The sequence below is a fragment of the Microcaecilia unicolor genome, chromosome 1 (assembly GCF_901765095.1).
Source record: "Microcaecilia unicolor chromosome 1, aMicUni1.1, whole genome shotgun sequence".
Classification (NCBI taxonomy): Eukaryota; Metazoa; Chordata; class Amphibia; order Gymnophiona; family Siphonopidae; genus Microcaecilia; species Microcaecilia unicolor.
The window spans coordinates 48,856,720-48,876,575 of NC_044031.1; the positions used below are offsets into that span (position 1 = coordinate 48,856,720).

At 45.1% G+C, this 19,856-nt stretch overlaps 1 protein-coding gene across 1 annotated transcript in view; it reads right to left on the reverse strand.

Moving 5' to 3' along the window:
- Positions 1–19,856, reverse strand: part of KIF9 (kinesin family member 9) — a 275,713-nt gene that overhangs the window by 125,267 nt on the left and 130,590 nt on the right. Inside the window, exons 10-13 of the mRNA XM_030196974.1 lie at positions 17,183–17,260; positions 4,902–4,970; positions 1,446–1,550; positions 687–742 (exon numbers count right to left, since the gene is read on the reverse strand). Of these exons, the coding sequence (XP_030052834.1) occupies positions 687–742; positions 1,446–1,550; positions 4,902–4,970; positions 17,183–17,260 (308 nt within the window). The remainder of the gene's footprint in view (positions 1–686; positions 743–1,445; positions 1,551–4,901; positions 4,971–17,182; positions 17,261–19,856) is intronic.

A 19,856-nucleotide genomic window follows, 5' to 3' on the forward strand; every position in this document is an offset into this window, starting at 1 on the left:
GAGGTGGCAAGGAAAATGAATGTAACTCGGGGGAGGGGGGGAAAAACCCAAAATGGGAATCTGTAGTAGGGAATCTCAAACATGTATGTTTGCCTAGGGCCCAATCTAGTATTAATCCAGCCCTAACTACTTGTCCAGTTAGCTATGCGGGTACTGACGCTGAACACTGGCAGTGCTTGCATAACTCCCAGATCTGTCCCAACACTGCCCCCAGCATTAGCCAGTGAACGCAGTGGCAGAACAGATATTCATCGGCACTGTCCACTTAAGTGCCGCTGAATATATGCTCCCGACCCACTCAGTGCAATTTAACTGGGTTAAATCTTTTTTTGACTATTGACCCCTTAACTTCTAGAAAGACGAGGGGAGAGCTTTCACACATTTCTTGGACTCTTTTAGTGAGAACCTATTATCTTACCAGTTCTCTGAGAAAACTTTAAATTGATACAGCACACCACTGCAAACTGTGCGCACTTTTGAGATATTGCACAGGACACAAAGGTATAGGTTTCTTTTATATACTGTAGAGCCAATTAATCATAGTCGTATGAAGAGGGATTCTGAAATTAAATTGCTCCAAAAGATGTTAAACACTATGTAGTAGATATGAAAGTAGTTAAATAATTAGCTTTATTGAATCACTCCAGCACAGACTTTCTAAGACAGTGATGAATATGGATGTATACCTTAGAATTATTTTGAACTGTGCAAAAACCTCTTGGAGTTGTCTGACGTTTATGATCTGGCAAAGAAAGGAAGAGTATCGAACAGATGTTAAAGAAAATCAAGATTCCTATGGAAAATGCCAACTGACTGTGAATATATTTTGTACATTAAAGCTAAGCGAATGTATGTGATGCAAGAACTGTAAGGGCTAGGTTTAAGGTTCAGGAAAAAAAACAGGCCAAAAAAAAGTGCTAATAACTTGTCAATTTGTTTATCTTTACAATTCTGAAATTATTTACTTTATGACCAAGATCTTAATTTTCTGCAAGTCCTGGAAGGAAAAATTCCAAGGGAAAAACTATACAAATATACATGGGTACAGCAATATGCTGTGGGACGTTTTGCCCTTGAGGTCTTTTAAAGAATTGTGTAAACATTACATAGTGTTTTTTTTGCACAAGGTTTTGCTTGCACAGTACTTTTTGCATAACTTTTTCCATTCTAGAAGCTGCTGAAAGCTGAAGCCTTGGACAAAAAAAAATTTAGCTATTTCAAAATTGTGTAAGTAGACCAACTTGCAGACTTTTCACACTTTTTTTTAAATTTGGCTCAATCGTTAAAGCTGATCCCAAAGACTATTCCTTTTTCCTGTCATATGCAGTCATGTAGTATTGCATGCATTGAAAACCTGCAGTATTGTACAAAAATGTAAATATAAATCAAAATTAAATGAGGGAAACAAGAAATATCTATCATTTTATTTGTGATCAGTAACTTACATCAATCTCGGTCAGAGTTCCTGCCAGATACCTGCGGGCTTGACTGTTAATCTCTGCTATCTGGGTTTCAGTCAGAGGTTCATAAATTCCTTGACCACGTTTGGCCTACATCAAAATTCAGTAATAAAAAAATTAAGTAATGTCAGACAAAAACAGAGGATCCCTTATTTGAATTACTATACATGTAGCAAGTATTCTTCAGTGGACAGGAGGATTCAAGTCCTCATAAGTGAGTGATGTCATCTGATGAAGCCCAGAGTAAATAAAAGCTCCAATAGCTTAGAACCACTTTCAGACGTTTCTGAAACTCACCACGCATGTTTGCCACTTCCCATACTGCATCATTGCATAGGGCCTCCTCAGTTCCTAAATATCTCATTTAAAAGACAACTCCTCAAGATGGTGGCAAGATTTGTGAGGACTTGAATCTTGCTATCCACAAAGAACACCTGCTATGATTAAGTAGTTTGTTTTTTTTCAAGGACAATCAGGATTGCAAGCTCTCTCAAATGGAAATCTCTATTTAAAGAGACACAACAAAATGGAAAAATGGATTGGTCACGGTTGGAAATAGGATGCTGGGCTAGATGGACCTTCGGTCTGTCCCAGTATGGTGATACTTATGTTCTTACTAATAGCAACCAACAAAGCTGTTTTTGGTGGCAACAAGCCTTTCTAGTTGTTTACTTTTTTTTTTTTTTTTGTTAAACAAAGGCAGACTTGAAATTTAAAGAAAATGAGCCGGAGTGGATGGAGTTGGATACTAAACTTCAATAGGATTTTGCAGGACAGAATGACCAAACCTACTGGTATCCCTTTCCAAATAATAATGAGCTGTGAAAGTATGGAGGCTGATCTCAAGGGGGCTTTATAAAGGCATTGTGTTTTTTTTGTTTTTTTTTACAAGGTCTGCCTCGTTGTTTTAATTTCCGTACTTGATTTGGCAGACCGACTGCCTTGTTGTTTTCTGACTACTGGGTTATTATTTGCATGCTTCATTTGCTCGATTACCTCCTACTCTTAAGACTTATGTCTAGGGTTTATATAAGACTTATGTCTTATATAAACCCACTTGACTGACCTGGAGGTGTCTTTGTAAATTACATCAGTGCCTTTATATGGTTTCACCTCTTCTACCAATTTGAGGGAAGAGAGACTTTCCTTTGAGATCATCAGCTAAAGCTTTTCAAGTTTGGGCAACAAAGGGCCTCCAAAATTTATACCAATAATACAATAACAGTCACTTTAAGAACTTTCCTGACTTGTGTTCGGAATTTCATTATTGTGTTCGGAATTTCATTTACAACCATTAGACTTGTTCTTTTAATTGCAATTGAAACATTATGCAGATTTGTTGGACAGTAGAGCGCTTTCTCCGGACTTACAGGAACTCTTGCCAGAGGCCCTCAGCTTGGATGCACAACTTAAGGTGCCTCTGAGGTATCACCATATATACCTGAGAGCTAGTTATCAGAATTGGACTATGAGCCCTTGGCCAGGACTTGGACCAGTGATCTAACGCAGCATATTTTAGGGGAGCATCTGCAGTCATGTTTGTGGGGCATACACACTAAGAACATCTCACAGTGGGAATTACAATATAAGTTTATCAATCAACTTAATATTACTCCATACAAGGCATTTAAGAGGACAATAAGAGAAACTGATAACTATCCCAAATGCTCACAATTTATTTTGTTTATTTATTAGGATTTATTTACCGCCTTTTTGAAGGAATTCACTCAAGGCGGTGTACAGTAACAATTGCAAGCATAACATCAAAAACCAGGAGAAAGTACCAAATATATAGGAAGAAGGAGCGCCCGCAGAAATGTATACACCCAGGTGGTAATCACTGAAGACCACTAATGGGTGAAACATTGCACTTCACTCACTGGGCCGCTCAATCACAGTGGTAATTTTTATGTGCAATATTGCGCTCCTCCTTCCTATATATTTGGTACTTTCTCCTGGTTTGGGATATTATAGTTGATTTGTTTTACCAGTGAGGTAATGGATTTTTTTTTTTTAATATCTGGTTGCACAACTGCAAGCAGACATGGCCCATATGTTTTGACCCTGCTCAAAGATTATGGCTTTCTGATGCTTCCTATGTATACATATTTCGTGGATACATGCTTGTCGGGTCCACCTGTCCCCTGGGATCTAATTTGATAGAACCTTAGTAACTCATCCTCTGCCTAAGGAAGCATGTGGTTTTTTGAAGCGAGCTTCCTTGATGGCAAAAAAATGTATCCTGGTACAGTGGATGCTTCCAGCAGTGCCAACACTTTTACAATGGAGATCTTTATGATATCTTTGTTAACTTATGAAAAATTACATATTGGTAACCTAAATTCTAGAAAAGGTAAATTATTCCAAAGTATTTGGGAATCGTTTTGGAATTCTTTGATACCACATGCTTGTAGCAGGGGTAGTGAACTTTTAATAACTGTATCCCTTAACCTTTCTGTGAGTTAAAATGATGAATCGAAATGAGGGAGGGTGGGTTGGTGGGCCATAGAACCATTTACATTTGTATGCTACTTGTTGTGCTTGGATGATTCATGTAGCATGGTTTAAATATTGCTATAATGTTCGGTTTAACTATTTCTCATAAGCAAAAAAAATCTTTATACAGAAAAAAATGCAAGTATAGAGAAAAAGAAATAATTTGAAATGAAATGGGAAGAATATTTTACCAACTCCGGAGAAAAATGAGGACTGTAAAGGCTCCATGTAAAATGCAGTACAAGAAGTGGTGCATATGCATGGTGAAACAAAAGCTTTTAGGAACTGTTCTAAGCCAGGCTCTGTCGGATGACATTATCCACTTCTGAGGACTTGCAATCCTCCTGCTTCTAGGAGAATTTTCATATAAACTAAGGGAATTGTAATTTGCAGTGCCTTAGTTGTGAGTTATTTAGATAAGAAGTTAGATAATTCACAAGATTATGAGGAATGCATTTTAAGACAGAGGAAATGTTTAATGCAGCATGCATAATGTATCAGATTTATTTTTAACATTTATGGTCAAGGTGCCATATAATTAATAGTTACAGGTTGAATTTAGCAGTACAAATACACATGATACGTGGAATCAGAATAAGACAGATGGAAAGCTTACAGATCAGGATAAGCAAAGTTTGATAAAATAAGATTCCAGTTTAGAACATAAGGCAGAATGACATCTTAGAAAGCGGAAGGAGGCTTGTTTCAAAGAATGGGAGCCAAAGCTGAGAATACCCCAAAATGTAGCTTCCATAGCATGGAAACATGCTTGGGAATGAAAAGAGTGAGATAATCTATAGTGAAGAGAGAGAGAGGAAATGTTTACAAGGAATGAGGCCATTAATACATTGGTGTTATCTTGGTTGCTTATCTGTGCTTTATGGTCATATGAATCAGAGTATCATTCAACAAAGGGAAAAAGTAAAGACTAGATTTTTTCCTTACCAAAATGTCATGCAAGTAGAGCTCCTGTTTTAAAAAGTTAATTTCCTTTTCCAGGTTCTTTATATTCAGCTAAAAGGAAAACCAAAGAGAAAAATGTGAACCATGCTTAAAAAAATAAAAAAGCAATTACAACCTCTCCTTTGACTCCTATAACAGGCTGGGCCTCTGAACATGTATAGGGGGCAGTTTTCATAATGGCCCACTCAGATGCAAAGTCCATGGATACTCTGTATCCACAGACTTTGTACAAATGTTCAAAAGTAAAGTGAACACTTTCTCTGGAACTGACACATGGACTTTTCATTTACTTCTGCATAGGCTAAAATGGCAGGAAATTATCATATGCATATTTGAAATGCAGCGGATATGCTATTTCCTAATCCCACCCACAGTATACACCCAGAAAATGTGTCTCCTTTGACCAGGCTAGAATTGTACATGCTGTTGAACTTAGCATATCATTTAAACAGAGTTAAAGTTGAGTAATGTTCATACAACCTCATTTACTGAAAAAAATCAGGTCTACATTTTATTTTGGTTCCTTTTTAATTTTTACTGCAAATTTTCTATTTTCATTGCAGAATATATCAACCCAGGTACACATTGTACAAGTCTTCAAAGCACAACCTCTCCAACAATTGTAACATCATGATAAACAATATTTCTTATATAAAAACTGCAGCAAAACAGTACAATACACATGAATTTAGAGAAAAAAAGACCATCAAAGAAGGTATGAAGGAAGTTGCAATCTTACTTCTAATAGTTTTCCTGCACTTTAATCATTGGTCCCAAAAAATGAAAATCGTATAACTCCATGTGCAAGTGCACTGGTAAAATTTTTCAAAACGTACTAATATAAAAATAGAAAGAGTACACTACTTAACTTAGGAGCCATCAATAGCAAACACCAATGCAATCATGATTCGAGCCCCAAGTTCTGCGTTAGGGTGTTGTACTCCCTGAAGAAAATTTCCTAAAATAAAAATATACAAACTTATGAAAATTCATAATCAAACAATAAATTGTGTTAAAAACATTTATCTTACAGAGCTTGGGGCTTGGTCCTGTTGGTGTTTGCTATTGATGGCTCCTAAGTTAAGTAGTGTACTCTTTCTATTTTTATATTAAGTTTTTTGAAATAAATTTCTCAATGCTCTTACATATGGAATTATGTGATTTTCATTTTTTGGACTGATGACTGAATTGCAAGAAAACTGTTGAGAGCAAGATTGCAACTTCTTGAATGCCCACTCTGATGGTCCTTTTTTCTATACATGTATGTAGAAGGATGCTTGGGTGCATAGGGAGAGGAATGGACAGAAGGACAAAGGAGGTGATGATGCCCCTGTATAAGACTCTGGTGAGATCTCATTTAGAATACTGTTTACATTCTGGAGACCGCACCTTCATAAAGATATAAACAGGATGGAGTCAGTTCAGAGGGTTGCTACTAAATGGTTAGTGGTCTTTGTCATAAAACGTACGGGGACAGACTTAAAGATCTCAATATGTATACTTTGGAAGAAAGGCAAGATAGGGGAGATATGATGGAGACATTTAAATACCTATGCGGCATGCAAAGGAGGCGAGTCTCTTTCAATTGAAAGAAAGCTCTGAAATGAGGGGGCGTAGGATGAAGGTTAAAAGGGCCAGATTCATAAGTAATCTGAGGAAATACTTCTTCACAGAAAGGGTGGTAAATTTGTGGAATGGCCTCCCGGTGGAAGTGGTGGAGAAAAACACAATATCTGAATTCAAGAAAGCTTGGGACAAGTACATAGGATCTCTAAGGGAGTAATAGGGAGAGTAGTTGGCATGGATGGGCAGACTGGATAGGCCATATGGTTTTTATCTGCCTACATTTTTCTGTGTTTTTTTTTTCTAGACTGTAAAGTTCTGAGCAGGGGTGGCACTTCCCACTCACCGCAGTCTTCTCATCTGTTTAGCTACTTCCATAGCTAAGAAAGAACACAACTTTCACAGAGAAGTGAGAGGGGCTGTGTGCCTGACCAGTCATGCTGTCTACAGAAAAAGGGTATGATACATACCTGTAGCAGTTGTTCTCCGAGGACAGCAGGCTGATTGTTCTCACGACTGGGTTGACGTCCGCGGCAGCCCCCACCAACCGGAAGAAGCTTCGCGGGACGGTCGGCACGCAGGCCACGCCCACCGCGCATGCGCGGCCGCCTTCCCGCCCGTGCGCGACCGCTCCCGCCAGTTGAATGACAAGCAATAAAATATGAAACACACAACTCCAAAGGGGAGGAGGGAGGGTAGGTGAGAACAATCAGCCTGCTGTCCTCGGAGAACAACTGCTACAGGTATGTATCATACCCTTTCTCCGAGGACAAGCAGGCTGCTTGTTCTCACGACTGGGGTATCCCTAGCTCTCAGGCTCACTCAAAACAATAACCCAGGTCAATTGAACCTCGCAACGGCGAGGATACAACAGAAATTGACCTACGAAGACCAACTAACTGAGAGTGCAGCCTGACCAGAATAAATTCGGGTCCTGGAGGGTGGAGTTGGATTTACACCCCAAACAGATTCTGCAACACCGACTGCCCGAACCGACTGTCGCGTCGGGTATCCCGCTGGAGGCAGTAATGAGATGTGAATGTGTGGACAGATGACCACGTCGCAGCCTTGCAGATCTCTTCAATAGTGGCTGACTTCAAGTGGGCCACCGACGCTGCCATGGCTCTGACACTATGAGCCGTGACATGACCCTCAAGAGCCAGCCCAGCCTGGGCGTAAGTGAAGGAAATGCAATCTGCTAGCCAATTGGAGATGGTGCGTTTCCCGACAGCGACCCCTAGCCTGTTAGGGTCGAAAGAAATAAACAATTGGGCGGACTGTCTGTTGGGCTGCGTCCGCTCCAAGTAGAAGGCCAATGCTCTCTTGCAGTCCAATGTGTGCAACTGACGTTCAGCAGGGCGGGTATGCGGCCTGGGGAAGAATGTTGGCAAGACAATTGACTGGTTAAGATGGAACTCCGACACCACCTTCGGCAGGAACTTTGGGTGGGTGCGGAGCACTACTCTGTTGTGATGAAATTTAGTATATGGAGCATGAGCTACTAGGGCTTGAAGCTCACTGACCCTACGAGCTGAAGTAACTGCCACCAAGAAAATGACCTTCCAGGTCAAGTACTTCAGATGGCAGGTATTCAGTGGCTCAAAAGGAGGTTTCATCAGCTGGGTGAGGACGACGTTGAGATCCCATGACACAGTAGGAGGCTTGATAGGGGGCTTTGACAAAAGCAAGCCTCTCATGAATCGAACGACTAAAGGCTCTCCAGAGATGGCTTTACCTTCCACACGATAATGGTAAGCACTAATCGCACTAAGGTGATTCCTTACTGAGTTGGTCTTGAGGCCAGACTCTGATAAGTGCAGAAGGTACTCAAGCAGGTTCTGTGCAGGGCAAGAACGAGGTTCTAGGGCCTTGCTCTCACACCAAACGACAAACCTCCTCCACTTGAAAAAGTAACTCTTTTTAGTGGAATCCTTCCTAGAGGCAAGCAAGACCCGGGAGACACCCTCAGACAGACCCAACGCAGCGAAGTCTACGCCCTCAACATCCAGGCCGTGAGAGCCAGGGATTGAAGGTTGGGGTGCAGCAACGCTCCGTCTTTCTGCGAAATGAGAGTCGGAAAACACTCCAATCTCCACGGTTCTTCGGAGGACAACTCCAGAAGAAGAGGGAACCAGATCTGACGGGGCCAAAAGGGCGCTATCAGAATCATGGTGCCGCGGTCTTGCTTGAGCTTCAGTAAGGTCTTCCCCACCAAAGGTATGGGAGGATAAGCATACAGGAGGCCGGTCCCCCAATGAAGGAGAAAGGCATCTGACGCTAGCCTGCCGTGTGTCTGAAGTCTGGAACAGAACAGAGGCAGCTTGTGGTTGGTCTGAGAGGCGAAAAGATCCACCGAGGGGGTGCCCCACTCTCGGAAGATCTTGCGTACCACTCTGGAATGGAGCGACCACTCGTGCGGTTGCATGACTCTGCTCAGTCTGTCGGCCAGACTGTTGTTTACGCCTGCCAGGTACGTGGCTTGGAGAAGCATGCCGAACCGACACGCCCAACGCCACATACCGACGGCTTCCTGACACAGGGGGCGAGATCCGGTGCCCCCCTGCTTGTTGACGTAATACATTGCAACCTGATTGTCTGTCCGAATTTGGATAATTTGGCAGGACAGCCGATCTCTGAAAGCCTTCAGTGCGTTCCAGATCGCTCGGAGCTCCAGGAGGTTGATCTGCAGATCCTTTTCCTGGAGGGACCACAGACCCTGGGTGTGAAGCCCATCGACATGGGCTCCCCACCCCAGGCGAGATGCATCCGTCGTCAGCACTTTCGTGGGCTGCGGAATTTGGAATGGACGTCCCAGGGTCAAATTGGTCCGTATGGTCCACCAGAGCAGTGAAGTGCGGCAACTGGTGGAGAGGCGGATGACATCCTCTAGATTCCCGGTGGCTTGGAACCACTGGGAAGCTAGGGTCCATTGAGCAGACCTCATGTGAAGACGAGCCATGGGAGTCACATGAACTGTGGAGGCCATATGACCCAGAAGTCTCAACATCTGCCGAGCTGTGATCTGCTGAGACGCTCTGGTCTGCGAAGCCAGGGCCAAGAGATTGGTGGCCCTCGCTTCGGGAAGGTAGGCCTGAGCCGTCTGGGAATTCAGCAGCGCTCCTATGAATTCCAGAGACTGAGTTGGCTGGAGATGGGACTTTGGGTAATTTATCACAAACCCCAGCAGCTCCAGAAGTTGAATAGTGCACTGCATGGACCGGAGGGCTCCTGCCTCCGAGGTGTTCTTGACCAGCCAATCGTCGAGATATGGGAACACGTGCACTCCCAGCTTGCGTAGGTAGGCCGCTACCACCGCGAGGCACTTTGTAAACACTCGTGGGGCAGAGGCGAGCCCAAAGGGCAGCACACAATACTGAAAGTGCCGTGCGCCCAGGCGGAATCTGAGATACTGTCTGTGAGCTGGCAGTATCGGGATGTGAGTGTATGCGTCCTTTAAATCCAGGGAACATAGCCAATCGTTTTTCTGAATCATTGGCAGAAGGGTGCCCAAGGAAAGCATCCTGAACTTTTCTTTGACCAGGAATTTGTTCAGGCCTCTCAGGTCTAGGATGGGACGCATCCCCCCTGTTTTCTTTTCCACAAGGAAGTACCTGGAATAGAATCCCTGCCCTTCCTGCCCGGGTGGTACGGGCTCGACCGCATTGGCGCTGAGAAGGGCGGAGAGTTCCTCTGCAAGTACCTGCTTGTGATGGGAGCTGAAAGACTGAGCTCCCGGAGGACAATTTGGAGGCAGGGAGGCCAAATTCAGGGCGTATCCGTACCGCACTATTTGGAGAACCCACTGGTCGGAGGTTATGAGAGGCCACCTTTGGTGAAAGAATTTTAACCTCCCTCCGACCGGCAGGTCGTCCGGTACGGACACTTGTAGGGCGGCTATGTTCCCATGGATCCAGTCAAAAGCCCGTCCCCGGCTTTTGCTGTGGAGGCGCAGGGGGCTGCTTAGGCGCACGCTGTTGACGGGAACGAGCGCGCTGGGGCTGTCCCTGTGCCTGACGAGGCCTTCGGGCCGGCTGGTTGTACCTACGCTTCGCAAAAGAGTAGGGTGCAGCCTGCCGAGCCCGGGAAAAACGCCCGCCCGCGGGGGCGGGTGCTGAAGGCGCCCGGTGGGAGAGCTTGTCGAGAGCGGTTTCCCGCTGATGCAGTTGGTCAACCATCTGCTCGACCTTCTCGCCAAAAATATTATCCCCCCGGCAAGGGACGTCAGCCAGTCTCTGCTGGGTGCGGTTGTCCAGGTCAGAGGCACGCAGCCATGAGAGCCTGCGCATCACTATACCTTGGGCCGCAGCACGAGATGCCACGTCACAGGTGTCAAAAATCCCCCTGGACAGGAACTTTCTGCACGCCTTCAGCTGCCTGACCACCTCCTGATAAGGCCTGGACTGCTCCGGCGGGAGCTTATCGACCAGGTCCGCCAGCTGTTGCACATTGGTCCGCATGTGGATGCTCATATAGAGCAGGTAAGATTGGATGCGGGTCACGAGCATGGAGGATTGGTAGGCCTTCCTCCCAAATGAGTCCAGAGTGCGAGACTCCCGCCCCGGGGGCGCCGAGGCGGTATCCCTCGAACTCCGTGCCCTCTTGAGAGCAGAATCCACGACCGCTGAGTCATGGGGCAACTGGGGCCGCATGAGCTCTGGGTCAGAGTGGATCCTGTACTGGGACTCTGCTTTCTTGGGAATGGTGGGGTTAGTTAGTGGTCGCACCCAGTTCCGAAGCAGCGTCTCCTTCAGGACATTGTGCAGCGGTACCGTGGAGGACTCTCTAGGTGGTGATGGATAGTCGAGGACCTCGAGCATCTCGGCCCTCGGCTCTTCCACAGAGACCACGGGAAAGGGAATGCTTATAGACATATCCCGCACAAAGGAGGCAAAGGAGAGACTCTCAGGAGGTGAGAGCTTCCTCTCCGGTGACGGCGTGGGGTCCGAGGGAAGGCCCGTAGACTCCTCTGAGGAGAAATATCTCGGGTCCTCCTCTTCCCCCCACGAGTCCTCATCCTCGGTATCGGACATTAGCTCATGTAGCTGAGTCCGGTACCGGGCCCGGCTCGACGTCGAGGCACCCAGGTCTCGGTGTCGTCGAGCGGTGGACTCCCGCGCCGGCGGGGACGGAGCTCCCTCCATCGACGTCGACGGGGACTCCACCTGCGTGGCGGTCGAGACCGGCACCGCAAGCGGCGGCGGTGTCGACAGCCCCGGCGCCGGGCTAGAGCTCGCCGGCGCCACAGTCATCGGCGCCGGGGGCGCAAGCACCCCCGACGCCGGCACAGCCTGGCGCATCAGCCCTTCCAGGATCCCCGGAAGGATGGCTCTGAGGCACTCGTCCAGGCCCGCTGCCGGGAAAGGCGGTGGGGCCGGTAAGGGTGTCGGTGCCAGAAGCTGCTGGGGGCCAGGAGACGGCACCGAGGTGCCGGAACCCCGACGCGTCGGTACCTCCACCACCGACGGAGATCTCTCCTCTCTGCGATGACGCTTCGGCGTCGACTCCTCTTCAGGGTGCACCGAGGGCTCCCGGTGACGGCGCTTCTTATCTTTTTTCCGGTGCACGTCACCGGCGCCGGAGGGCATGGAAGAGGAGGAGGTCGATCCCCCTCGGTCTCGAGGTACCGGGTCCGACAGGGTTCGGTCCCGTGGCTCACGAGTTGAGGGAGTGACCGGGGCCGACTGCCCACGCGGCCTCTCAACCCCACTCTCACCGGCGGACCGGCGGGCCGACGGGACCTGTTCTCCTGGGGTCGCTGCCATCGGTGCCGATGTCTCGGGCATCGATACCGGTACCGAAGAACCGGCCTTCGATACCGATGCCGTCGAGGTCGACGTCGAGGGGCCGGCGCAAGTTCCAAAAAGACGGTCCCGCAGAACTTGCCTCGCAACCTGAGTCCGTTTCCGGAGACCGAGACACAAAGCGCACGACTTGAGATTGTGCTCCGGCCCGAGGCACTGGAGGCACCAAGCGTGGGTGTCGGTCTGCGAGATCGGCCGGCCGCAGCGACCACACTTTTTAAATCCACTCGGGACCTTCGAGGACATCGACGGAAAAATCGCGTCGGCGAAGTCAAGTCGGCAATGGTGGCTAAAATCACACCACGAAAAAATCAACCGACCGAGCGGCCACTAGGCCGCAACGTGGCGTCCCCGCTAGAAAGCGAGGGAAAAAGGGGAGCGCGTGCTCCACACGCGCAAAAAAAAATTTTCTTTTTTTTTTTTTTTTTCTATAAAACAATACAAACAAAAACCGAGGAAACCGAACGGGATCCAAGCGACGATCCGCGTAAACGCGGTCGAAAATCCGGCGGCTGAACAGAGAGAGAGGCAAACGCACCACTCTCTCAGTCGCGGAAAAAAAGTAACTGGCGGGAGCGGTCGCGCACGGGCGGGAAGGCGGCCGCGCATGCGCGGTGGGCGTGGCCTGCGTGCCGACCGTCCCGCGAAGCTTCTTCCGGTTGGTGGGGGCTGCCGCGGACGTCAACCCAGTCGTGAGAACAAGCAGCCTGCTTGTCCTCGGAGAACATCTGTTACAGGTGAGCAACAATGCTTTTTCCATCAACAAACAGAACTGAGTTAGGTCCACAAGTTGGTGACTCACAAGTTTAGAGCTGCTTAAATATTCCTTTATTATTTATTGTCCAGGAGCAGGCCACACATGCAGGGTTGGCCAGCACAGCTCCACCAAATGTACTGTATTTTATCATGGGCCGGACCAAGCAGTAATGTGATGTAAATATATGAAGCATGACCAAGTAGTTGTTTTACAAATGGTATCCAGCGAGGCAGGCTTCAGAAGAGTTATACTGTCTGCAATGGTTCTGATTTTGATGAAATTTCACTTTAGAGGAGAGAGAAGTACAAACTTGTTCATAAGAGGATTGAATGCATGAAGCCAGTCGGTTTGCTAAAGTTCTTTTGGTGACTGGAATGCTAATTCCATTGGAATTGACAAAGAGCTGTGTGGACTTTTTAATGTATTCATTTCTTTTGAGGTAGTGAGAGCCCATTAACAGTCTGGAGTGAGGAGAGCTTTCTCACTTGGGGGGGGGGGGGCGGGGGGCTGATGATGATCAGTTTCCCCGCGCTGTTCAAAACAGTGCTGCAAAATTAGCGCCAGAACAGCATGGGGAAACAACGGCACAATGATCACGACTAACATAGAGTTCTTTTTGCAGGAGGATTTTCTGTGAGAGGATTGTGACTGGGCATGCGCCCAAGGCACAATCCTCCTGCAGAAGTTGTCTGACAGGTCTGGTCTGTCAAAAAAGCAAAAAAGCCAAGCCAGCCAGCACCTATTCTTACCTCTTGCGGCGCAGTGTGGCACGGCACTCCAGCAGCCCCTCCCTCGGGTGCCGGCTGGAAGGTGCTCGCAGAAAAAAGGAAGACAGTGAGAGAGAAAGATGCAGATCTTCTCCCTGCTTTACGGTTAGAACCATCACTTTTTCAATTTAAGGCCCATCTTAAAACATATCTGTTTTGTGATGCCTTTAATTTGCAACAATCAAGTCCAGTTTGCCATTTTTTGAGGCACTTCTGTTACAGAGACAAACCAGGGTTTGTGGGATCAGCACGTTCACGCTTCTTATTTTCTTCTACAAAATTATTAACTTTTTCTTCTGACTTTCCTGGTACCATCTAGATGTTTTGTTGTAAGCCACTTAGAAGGTCTTTCCTTAAGGTGGGATATCAAATCCAGAAACAGATAATCTCGTAATTATATGAATCTTCATTATCCCAGTTGCATTGGTCTTAAATGCAAAACCACTTACTCGTCTAATTTCTCCTACTTAGGAACGCAGATGAGGAATGCATTACTGAACTGTGTGAAAACGCTGCATGATCATCAAGACTTTAGGCACTTTTTAAAGACGTTTTGTAAGGCGTTTTGTACTGATGCTACTCAGTAGACTCTACATATTGCCTCAAAGGACCATTTTATTCCTTATTATTTTGTACCTTATTTTACACATGTACCCCTCCCTTACCTGACCCTATTTCTTATTAACTTGTAAGCCACATTGAGCCTGCGTGTGTATGGGAAAATGTGGGATACAAATGCTGCAAATAAATAAATGAAAATAAACTTGGAACTCATGATTGACCAAAATGGAACTCCTGATGCCGAAGCAGAAAGCTCCTCAATGGAAAGCACTTCCAGTGCCTCAGAAATAAGAAATACTGAGCGCCTCTTTATGAAACAACCTCAGTACTTTTGGATTATCCCCCTCCTCAGGAGGGAACACTCCTTCCTCTAACAGCTCCTTCAACGATGGCTCCTCTGAATAGACTGAGGCCACATTAGATAATGATGGATAAGCAGAGATTGCTTCATCTGCCCAATCTTGGAGATCTAAACGAGATCTCCTTGGAGCCAGAGGAGCAGTAGGGTGAAAAAACTAAAGCACCTTGCAGCAACTCTGTCTCTAATTCAGTAAACAGGCCTGGTGTAAGAGCAACATAAACTGCAGAGAAAAAAAAGATACAGAGGCATCTGAATGCTCTGTTGAGCCCTAAGGCTGTTAAATGGTGGCTATGCTCCACGCATGATCAGACAGAGGCTGCACCTCAAACCAGTTGGCCCCAAGGAAATGGCGCCCATTCCCACACTCTCCAGCACATTCAGATGCTGCACCAAATCTGAAGATTTGCTGCCGTTAACCATTTTCTCTGCATACCGCAGGATTCCCAGCTTGCACGCACTGCAATGCCCTGATGCTGGCTGGCAGGTCCCACAGCGGGAACACCGCTTAACTGCCTCCTTGGGAGTCACCATTCATCCTGTCACAAGAATAGCACAATGTGTCCCAAGCGGTGAGTCAGGATCCCTAACCTGCACAAAGTAGAACTTGTAGTCCTCCAAGTGGTTCTGAGTCAAACTTTATTCAGACGTACCACTGCCAGCTGCTCCCCCCAAGCTCACAGTCTCTACAAGTCTTACCACAGATAAGAAAGGCTCAGGACTGAAACTCTGTCCCACACTCTCCAGTAAACCTCTTTCTGTCTCCTTTTATTTTTTCTTAAGGTTGTTGTGCTAGAAAAGGGAGAGGTGAAAGGAGGGAAGAAATAAATTTGCAGGGCACCAGAGACAGAGATCTGAAGACCTCCTGATATGACTCTGCAGACTCAAGCCATCCGCAAAGCTCAACTGGGGACAGACAAGTTGACTAACTGGACCTAAAGCAAAGCACTCAGAACCAGAGGCTGAAAAGTGTGTCCATTTACCTGCTGGAAATAGAAAATACTGAAGAGCCAGAATGGAGGCAAAGAGAGATAAGTCTCAGCTCAGTTCTCTATCTCCACCTGCTGGTTGATGGACACAACTATCCAACAGGTTTTGGAATAGTGGGAAGCTATATAATGGAATTTGCCATTGAATGTGGATACATTTAGGGCCTGATATTCGAAAAAAGCCGAGCTCCTAAATTTAGGCTTCTAAGGCTCCTAAATGTGTGCCCTATTTTCAGCCAAACTTAGAAACCTAAGTTTTCAGATGAAAATATATGATAATTTAGGAGTTTAAAGGTTATGCTTATACCCTGATAATGTACTGTTGTTTTCTGTTTGCTTATTATGATAAGATATGTTACCACCTCTGGGAAAAGGTGACTAAAGTCATCAGAAACAAAAAATGAGATTTATTGAATTCTGTTAGAGTAAGTCATTTGTAACACAACAGTCCAAACCTCACCTTCTATGTGAAAAACACAAAAAGGTTACAGAAAGTTCAAACATGTAACTTTTGTAGACTGCTTATGGACCCATGACACGAAAAATTGGCCATACTCTATATTTTCGATCTGCTACTTTAGTCACCTTTTCCCAGAGATAATCACATATTAATAAAAAGATTGAATTGAAAAAGTTATGCTTATAAATCCAGGCCTGCTATTTGCCTAGATTTACGAGCCTAATTTATGTTTAAAGGGCAATTCTACAGATTGGTGGCTTAAGACAGATACCAATTGTGCATGTAAGTTATAGAAGAATAGCAATTGCACGCATGATTGGCACCACTAATTGGCAATTACACACATTTTAGGTGCTATTCTATAACATACGTGCCAAAATTGCTTAGTCTATATGTGTAAGGGGGCATAAACATGGGTGGAGTATGAGTGGGTCATGAGGGGGCATGTCTCTGAGATATGCGTATAACTTATAGAATGCTATGTTATGTGTACTTCAGGGCACAATCAGGCACCAACAGATACAACTGCCATTGGCTTGGCATAATTGTTGGCACCTAACTGTTGGCGCATCAATCCTGGCTTACACTATTATTCTATAACATAACCTTGGTTACAGTTGCTGTTATAGAACTGACAGTAAGCACATGGCATTGGGGTACCTATATGTTGGTGCCAATTTACAGAATTGCCACCTTAGTGTTAAAAATCAGTGCAAAATTGCTGTTCTCCTCTGCCCTAAATCTGCTCCTATAGCCACCCACGTTTTATGCTCCTAATTTAGGAGTTTAGTGAAATTCTGAGTATACTTTTAGGCACCCAGCCCTAGTAAATTTCCAGAGGCCAATTTAAGAGCATAATTTTCAAAGTTAGAAGCATTTTGAATATTAGGCCTAAAAGTATTAATTTAGGCCCTTCTTTCATTACATAGCTGACCCTTTTTTGTTTTCATATGATGTATACTTATATATCAAAATCAAATACAGTATGAACTATGTAGCTAACTTACCACTGGGTCATAATACTGAATAATCTCTGGATCAGTTGGGATACATTTCATCCTGCTTGCAAAACGAAGGGAAGACAGCTGAAATGGAAAGTGAAGCTTGTGTATTAATCCCAGAACAGAGTTTATATTGAATCACTACATTCAGTGACAGCTTTAAATTGTTAATATGCCTATCTCTCTTCATCTGCTAACCTTATCACCATAAAATTTTTGTTTCAGGCAAGTAGCCTCTTCCAGTGTTTAGAACAAAGTATATTAAAAGATAACTATACAAGTTCTGAAGAATGTGACACAGAAAGGAAAGAAAAGAAAAGAAAATCACAAACTGATAGATTAATTGAGATTTTTTCTTTCTTCCTATGTTCCTTTAACTTTCACATCAGTGTATTAACAAGGCATGAGAGACCAGCATTAGTTTTGCACAGCCACTTTATAGCTTCCAATGACACTACCACAACTTCCTACTTTTCCAACAATGAGTCTGTTTATTAAAGCATGGTAAGCATACCCTGTAAATTAGCATGACCTCCAGAGGAGGTCACCAGGACCGCCAAGGGCTCGGCGATTAGAGCATTGGAGGCAGCGCAGGGAGCGGAAGCAACACGGTGGCGAAGCCCGAGGCCATTTGCCTGAGACCCGGAGCATGGCAGTGCAGCCCGAGGCTGTTGCCTTTTTTTTCCCCCAGCTCTTGTCTCATCCACAGACGCAGCACCAGAGCTGTGGACCCCCAGCGACTCGGACAGCGCACCCGAGCCCGACTAAATGGAAGGGCATTTCTGAAAAGATGTACAACTGACGAAAAAACATTTACTGGAAAATGCCTATACAGATTCCTACCTCCAACCACCGTTACAGTTCTCAGGATCACGGAGACTCTGCGCCCTGGGGCAACACTTCTAAATCACCTGACTGGGAGTAAATTATCTGTATTTATTAAATAAAAAAAAACCTCAGAAAAGAAAGACTTCAGGTGTGTAACCCAAGATACTGAGACTTCATAGTGAAGCAACTAGCTGATAGAAGACAAATTAAAGAAGAACCCAATCCCAGAACTATTCCCCCCCTCCCACACTCTCTAACATAATATTGGACCCAGAACCACTACTAATCTCAATAGCTCAAAGGCAAGCTGAAACTATACTAAACACACAAGACTAAAACACCAGACTCCATACCAAAGAACTAAGTCCTATCACGCACCTTATCGAACACGGCCTACCAGGAGCCCAAACTGAACTAATACCAAAATAAACACCATCAAATTACTCCTAGCAATCTACTCCTTATCACTGATCCACCTAACACTAACCACCCCCCTCGCAGAAAGTAATATCATCCCCATACTACATAATCATCAAAGACTGACCAGATACACCCCACCCCATCAAACTGACAACAACCAAAACAAAGGAAGAACTCCAACATGCGTACAACAAAGAAACCTCATAACAAACTCACATTAACAAAGAAACGACAACTAACAAAAATCCACACAACACCAAACATAGAAGACCCCAAAAATTCAAGTGGGTTACATCAATGCCAGATCCGTAGTAAACAAAACAACAATAGTAACAGACTGGATCACGTCAGAAAACCTTGATCTACTTTTCGTCACTGAAACCTGGATCCATGATCAAAAGGACCCTATAATCCTAGACCTCTTCCCTCTACGATATAAAATCGCTCACTGAACCGGAAAGGACAAGAGACACGGAGGCATAGCACTCATCTATCAATCCCACTTTACCACCAAAATCACTGCCAAGTGCATAACAACCCAACTTGAAATTGCCTCAATCAGAATCCACAACAAAAACCTGCTTGATCACCTGAACTGTGTCTTGTTCTATAGACCACCAGGTAATTGGAACGAAGGCCAGACAATCTTCACTGACTTCATCTCAAACACCTGTGCAACCAATTCCAATATACTAGTATTAGGAGACATTAACCTTCATCTAGAAGACCCAAACTCTACTAATGCACGAGAATGTAAGGAATTCCTCCACTTATGGGATCTCAAATGGCCACAAATGCAAGCAACCCATGTCAAAGGGTATACACTCGACCTCATCTCACACAAACTGTCAACAGACCAGAACCTAATAATAGCAGATATTAAATGGACAGAAACACCATGGACCGATCACTACAAACTAAACCTATCCCTAAAATGGCGGAAGAAGGGTTCACACCGCACACAAGAACACACAACCTACAGCACCAGAGGCCAAATAGACTCGAAAACATTCTGGCAACAGATATACAATAACGAATGGACAGCACAAACGGACTCCACATACTACATCACAGAATGGGATAAAAGATGCAGAAGCATACTAGACGAAATAGCACCCTTACGAACAAGAACCTTACCTAGGCATAACTCTATACCATGGTTCAACGTTGAACTGAAAACATTAAAAACACAATCCAGGAAACTCGAAAGAGCATGGGAAAAAATAAAAGATGAACATACACTCACTGCACGGAAACAAATACAAAGAAAATACAAATACAAATACGCAATAAGACAGACCAAAAGGACATACAATAAAACTAAAATAGGACCAGATTACAAAGACACGAAGAAACTTTACCAACTCATGAACAAACTACTAGACACTACAGCGGTCACAACAACCAATACAGACATCCCATCTGCAGACAA